Raw genomic sequence first — 6,822 nt, 5'->3', positions numbered from 1 at the left:
TTTACCGAAAACATGCCGGATGGTTTGTGACAGAATTGTAGGAAGTACCCTGGAATTTGGCAGGAAGGGTGCAGGTAACACTACAGCGAGGGCCATTATCTCTTCTCCTGCCGGAGGTATTGGGGGAACTAATAGTAACAGAGCTGGGAAACGCATGGGTCATCACCGAGTTGGTAGGTAGATAAATCAGTGACATGGACAATATATAGTGGTCAGAGACGGATTGTTTATACAAGGGGGTGGCCAACCCCGTCCTCGAGATCTACCAACAGTTCAGATTTTCCAGACCACCCAGCTGATGAACAGGTGCAGTCATTACTAACTGTCACGTGTCAGACTACCTAACTGCTTCACAGGTGTAGTCATTATGAACTGTCACATTTTCCAGAAAACCTAGCTGGTACACAGGTGTAGTCATTACTAGCTGTCACATTTCCCGGATCACCTAGCTGGTGCACAGGTGTAGCCATTGCTAATTGTCACATTTCTTAGATCACCTAGCTGGATCACAGGTGCAGTCATTACTAACTGTCACATTTCCCAGACAACATAGCTGGTGCACAGGTGTAGTTATAACTAACTCACATTTACCAGACCACCTAGCAGGTGCACTGGTGTAGTCATTACTATCTGTCACATTTCCCAGACAACATAGCTGGTGCACAGGTGTAGTTATCACTAACTGTCACATTTACCAGACCACCTAGCTGGGGCACAGCTGTAGTCATTACTAACTGTCACATTTCCCAGACCCCCTAGCTGGATCACAGGTGCAGTCATTACTAACTGTCACATTCCCCAGACCACCTAGCTGGATCACAAGTGCAGTCATTACGAACTGTCACATTTCCCAGACAACATAGCTGGTGCACAGGTGTAGTTATCACTAACTGTCACATTTACCAAACCACCTAGCTGGTGCACAGGTGTAGTCATTACTATCTGGCACATTTCCCAGACAACATAGCTGGTGCACGGGTGTAGCTATCACTAACTGTCACATTTAACAGACCACCTAGCTGGTGCACAGGTGCAGTAATTACTATCTGTCACATTTCCCAGACCACCTAGCTGGTGCACAGGTGCAGTCATTACTACCTGTCACATTCCCCAGACCACCTAGGTGCGGCACAGTTGCAGTTATTACTAACTGTCACATTTCCTGGATCACCTAACTGGTGCATAGGTGTAGTCATTAATAATGGTCACGTTTCCCAGACCCCCTAGCTGTTGCACAGGTGGAGTCAGTACTAATACCCCTCTCACACCACACCTCGGACCCGGGTAATTGCCAGGTTGCTGACATGTCGATCCAACTCGAGGTGCGGTGGGAAAGCACCAAAGCATATTAACCTAGGTCGACCAATAAGAGTTAAACCGGGTCAACCTCTGTATAATGGGTGACCTGGGTTTAATGAGAAAGCGTCAGTCCCAGGATCAAGATCCTGGGCGAAATGTAATAGAGGTTGACATGTGCGATTTTTGGTTAAAACCGTCTGAAATCACAAGTTTTTCCAAAAATTGCACATGTAATAGGGTGCGATTTGCGGAAAAAAAAACCCTCACTTTTTGCCGCGAAATCACACATTTGGAAGTGGCGATTTTTAGTCACACTTCAATTTGCATCCAGATGTTTTACCATTATAAAGTATCCAACTCGCAAATGTAATAGGGTGCGATTTTTGGTAAAAATTACCAAAAATTTAGACCAGGTTCTGATCATTGTGATCTATGCAGGATTCTGTCCAAAAATAGGGTTAAATACAAAAAAAACGGGAAAAAAAGGGCGTAGGGTCCCCCCTCCTGAACATGACCAGCCCCGGGTTCAAAGAGCCGGTCCTGGTTTCATACAATCACATGGACAAACAAGTTGGGGTCCCTTGATTTTTACAAAACCAGCACCAGGCTCAAGGGCCGGTCCTGGTTCCCAAAATACAGGGGACAAAATGACTAGGGGTCCCCCGTATTTCCAGAACTAGCACTGGGCCCAACCAGCCAGCAGGGTAATGTCACAGCAGGGGGGAGACGTTTTATACAAGTCACCCCGGCCAAAGCATTCATCTCTCTGACCGGTCAGCATGGGCAGGGGCCCTGGGGAAGTGGGGACCCCCACAAAGAAGGGGGGGTGACATATGCGAAAATTGTGCAAAAAATTGCGGCATTGCGAACTGAATGGGATATAATTGTCACATTTTCACACATGTGCTGCCTTCATTCCTGACTGACACATTCTACAGATTCACAAGGTCTGGAAAACATCAACTGTTGGTAGATTCCGAGGACCGGTTTGGCCACCCCTGCTCTATGTAATCAGCCTCCTTTGAGGGAATGTAATCGGGTCTGAGCTTGCAGAGGTTTTGGATTTTGGGCAGGATTGACCATATTTTTAAAAGTGGCAATCGTTAACAAAGCAAAACCACATTGTCTTTGCCTTGTAAATGATTGGCGCTTTAAAAAATACAGTATGGGCAATCTCGTCCGAAATCCCAGACCCGAACTCAGACCCTATACAGCTCTTTACTAAGCGATGAGAAATATATCGCTGCTACTCAGACACGTAATCTGTGACAGTCACCCAGCAGTCTAGAACCGCAGGCAGGACACCAGTTACAAGGACTGTCGGAGCCAAACCAACACCTAAAGCAGAAACACTCCGAACACCTTCCACCGTACATATTCAGCACTAAAGCCAATGACTTTGTCCGTAGCAACCTGTCACCAGCTTTCCCAATAATTCTGGCTATCGTCTGTCAGATCACTTTTTAAAATTTCAAATGAACAGCAGAATATTAAGGACCGGGGACACCAGGTTTATTTGGGTGACTGCGCGCACGGCTCCGGAGGCTGCCATTACTGCAGAGATCAAAACCCCCAAATACATACTTAGGGGTGTATATATTACAGTGCGAGGTTACATAAGTAGAGATGTTGCCCTCTAGCAACCAGATTTCAGCTATTATCCTCTAGATCAGGGATGGGGAACCTTCGGCCCTACAGATGTTGTTAAACTACACATCCCTGCATGCCCTGCAACAGTTTCAGCATGGCCAGATAGCAAAACTGTACCAGGGCATGCTGGGATATGTAGTTAAACAACAGCTGGAGGGCCGAAGGTTCCCCATCCCTGCTCTAGATGCTGATAGATTAATAAGTAGACTCTGGTTGCTATGGGCAACGTCTCCACATACACCTGCATTTTAGTAAATATACTCCTGATAATCTCTATGGAGAGATGCTGGGAGAGTAGAATATGGTCGCCATGTCCATATATCTGTTCTGTCATCCGCTCTCTCAGATTTATGGGAAAACCGCCACAGTAATAAAGAAGAAACGGGAAATAGACTGCAGATACACACAGCCCAGGGAACAGGCCACAACCACCCCCTAAGTTACAGCCAATGAGCCGATGACCGGTCTACTGAAAATGGGATGTTGCCCGTAGCAACCAATCGCATCCTATCTATTATCTTGTAGAACATGGGTGGGCCATAAGCGTCCCTCCAGCTGTTGATGAACTACACATCCCAGCATGCCTCGCCTTAGTTTTGCTATTTGGCCATGCTGAAACTGATGCAAGGCATGCTGGGATGGTTAGTTCATCAACCGCTGGAGGGCCGCTTATTGCTTACCCCTGTTCTAATTGGTTACCATAGGCAACATCCCATCTTTACTATAACTCCCACCTCAGTAAATGTACCACTTTATTGGAAGGCTGTAGTCACATTGTTTTCTTATACAAATAATGTCTTGAAACAACCAAGAATTACATTTTGTAGCCCAACAAACTTGTTCTGGCTGAAGCCGCCTGTACCCACAGATGTATCAGGTGCAGTGGTGATTGGCTCCGTGGAGGATCTCTGCTGCCACATTGGTGCACAGTTCCGTATCTCTGTTACAAAGGACACCCTGCACATACGCTGACCTACGGTACTCCATCCGTGTTACATCATGGGATATGTCATGTCCTGGATCTGACTGCATCTGTATTCTGCAGACCTCTGGTAGAGATACCTTAGCTGCAAAATATTGGTTACAGACATTTTCCGCAACTGCTCTAAACCCGGGTTATTGTGATAACCTGGGAGCAGCTTCTAGGATTAGTCCTGTGAAGGACCTGGGTCACTGTGGATTGTAAATGAGTGCAGCCCAGGACCGCTTTACTACATAGGAAGAGCCAGTACTAGGACAGTGATGGCTAACCTTGACACTCCAGCTGTTGTTGAACTACACATCCCAGCATGCCCTGCTACAGTTTTACTATTTGGCCATGCTAAAACTGTAGCAGGGCATGCTGGGATGTCTAGTTCAACCACAGCTGGAGTGTCAAGGTTAGCCATCACTGCACTAGGAGATGATGTCGTCATTAGTCACATGTGCAGTGACGTCACCAGTGGGCATGAAGCTGGTTCAAGCCACCACTCAGAAAGGGGTCTCAGCTGGGTAGCACCAATGTGCAAAATGCTGGGTCCAAGGTGCTGTGTAAATGAGGTCTTACCCTGTTTGGATCAGTGTGCAGAAGCTGGGTGGAATTCTCACATCACAGATATGAATGTTTTACAGATGACGTTCTAGGACACTGAAAATAGCATACAATGCTGTGACTGAATGACCTTATTCCACAAGTCGGTAAAGATTTGCATAGGTGTCCTTAAGGAAGGAAGGACAGACCAGCGTAGATGCCGCCCCGCTAAACTGAAATCCCACCATGTGAATTAATATGCACAGTGTGCGAAGTGATACGGCTACAGAGGACTTTGCACCCCTGCAACGGAGTTCAAAACCCAACGCAAGCCGTGCACCATGAATTGATTAGAGACTTGGCACCTCCAATGAACACAAGCCTGATATCACAAACCCTCACCTAAGCTGGCTTGACACGCCTGCGTTTTCCCCGAACACTCCCAGCGTTTTCCCAGGCATGCCTGCCTTTTTCTTAACACCCACTAAACATACGGGTACCACCCCCAGACGCCTACTTCCTGTCAATCAGTTTGCGAACGGCCAGCGATCAGAAAAAGTTGCAGGAGCTCATCGCAGCCGCGCACGCGCATTGCGGTCCATACACATGAGCAGTTCATCGATTATCTGCTGCCGTGCAAATTCACAGCCGTGCAATCTGACCTGAATCAGGCCCTTGGATCTGAAAAAGATAGATGGAGGTAAGGGTGACTGCTGTCTATTGGGAACATATAAGGGAATGTGACCCAGACACCATCCTGGCCGCCTTCCCATAGTGTGATTTGTTCTGTGTTCTAGGCATGATGGACAAACTTTCCCTTTAGAACTATGCTGACCTCACCATAACTCCCGTCACAGCTGTGTGGACTGATAATCAAGGATAAAAGTATTAGCGCTGCCATGACTAATACGCACGCACTGTGCAATGCTAACCACAACACCAACCGTGCTGTTTCCTTTTTTTTTTTTTTTTTTTGCAGTTGCTAGAACCTGGCGGTGAGGTGATACTAACTCCATAGTGTAACAACAGATCACACACATCAGAAATACCTATTTATTATCTTTACATCCCATAGAATCCATATGGGTTGGTTGTAGGACTGACACTTTAAATATAAACCCTCGGCGGTACCTCACCATTTTCTCTCTGAGGTCTGTTTACATTGTGTCATGGCTGGTGCAAATAGCTTGGTATATTGTTTACATTTGACCAATCAAGGTGTCATAAAACGGTTGACAAGCGCGTAGAGCATCGTATCCCTGAGGCAAGAGACCATAATAGTCAAAACGTTCCCTCAAATCCGATCTTGTAGCCAGACTCGATCCGGTTTGGACAATGCTAGGAAGCCTATCCATGCACCTGGCTCCTCTTCTTCATCAGCTCCTCCGTTCTCTTCTTCTGATAGTCCTGCATACAGTCCTTAAAGTTCTGCACCTGGTCTTGGCACTTCCTCCAGTCCTGGTTCTCCACCATACACTCCTGTACAGCGTAATGGTAGTCCGTACAGCCGGTCCGGCCAATCATTGCATCCAGCGGGTCTTCCTCGTTTTCCTCTGGTTTCCGACTGCGGTTGTGCGTTTGTGGAGCCGGAACGGACATGTTATCTGTGACGGGACAGAGAGAGAGGTTTATCATTAAGGAGAGACATATACCATGGATTGTGACTACACTTCCATAAAGTCATTCAGTTACTATTACCTCATGTCCGTGCCGAAGTCATGATTTCAACTGTTATTATTCCAGAAAAATACATTATAATAGGTCACGCCCCCCCCCCCCCCCCCTTTCCTGAATCTGTACCACTACAGTTATACGTACTGCATACATTGAACTCCCATACAGTGAGTTCCGTATATTGCAAAATGGTATGGAGAGAACAGTGATAACAGTTTACTGGTCTCCGGTCAATAATAAACAAAGAAAAAATGAGCAGTGCTACTGATGTTGATTATTTAAAAATAATACCAGATTGGTAAATCTAGTACAAAATGTATTAAGCAAGCTAAAATAAACATACTAAGCCAGATTTGAACATTGATGATGATGGATGTGAATAATATGGATTAAAAACTTGATAAAAGACCTCACCAAACCAGACAATAGTGTTGAAGCGTGGCCTGGAGAGTCCCGACTTAGTCCATATGAAACAACGGCAGTCCCCAATTCGTACAGTCCAGAGGGAGGACCAGATGAAATAGCCAGGAGTGGCCCAGAATGGCACAAATAACCAACTCCTCCCGCTGAGTGTAGTAAAGCGGTGTAGTGCCCTCAACCTCTTGGTTCCATAGAAGGTACAGTACTTTTGTATCCAGATAGAAAATGGAAAACGGTTTGTATCCAGATGGAGGTGGAAGGGGAGCCTG

At 46.3% G+C, this 6,822-nt stretch overlaps 1 protein-coding gene across 1 annotated transcript; it reads right to left on the bottom strand.

Moving 5' to 3' along the window:
- Positions 1-5,498: 5,498 nt before the first annotated feature.
- Positions 5,499-6,734, bottom strand: COA4 (cytochrome c oxidase assembly factor 4 homolog). The gene is made up of 2 exons (XM_083170366.1): positions 6,548-6,734; positions 5,499-6,063 (listed from the first exon to the last, which is right to left on the bottom strand). The coding sequence occupies exon 2, from the start codon at positions 6,056-6,058 to the stop codon at positions 5,807-5,809; it is 252 nt and encodes an 83-aa protein (XP_083026492.1). The 5' UTR covers positions 6,059-6,063; positions 6,548-6,734; the 3' UTR covers positions 5,499-5,806.
- Between the last annotated feature and the right edge of the window lie 88 nt (positions 6,735-6,822).

Source organism: Crinia signifera, chromosome 2 (assembly GCF_055691185.1).
Source record: "Crinia signifera chromosome 2, ASM5569118v1, whole genome shotgun sequence".
Lineage (NCBI taxonomy): Eukaryota > Metazoa > Chordata > Amphibia > Anura > Myobatrachidae > Crinia > Crinia signifera.
This window is presented reverse-complemented; position numbering and strand designations above follow the sequence as displayed.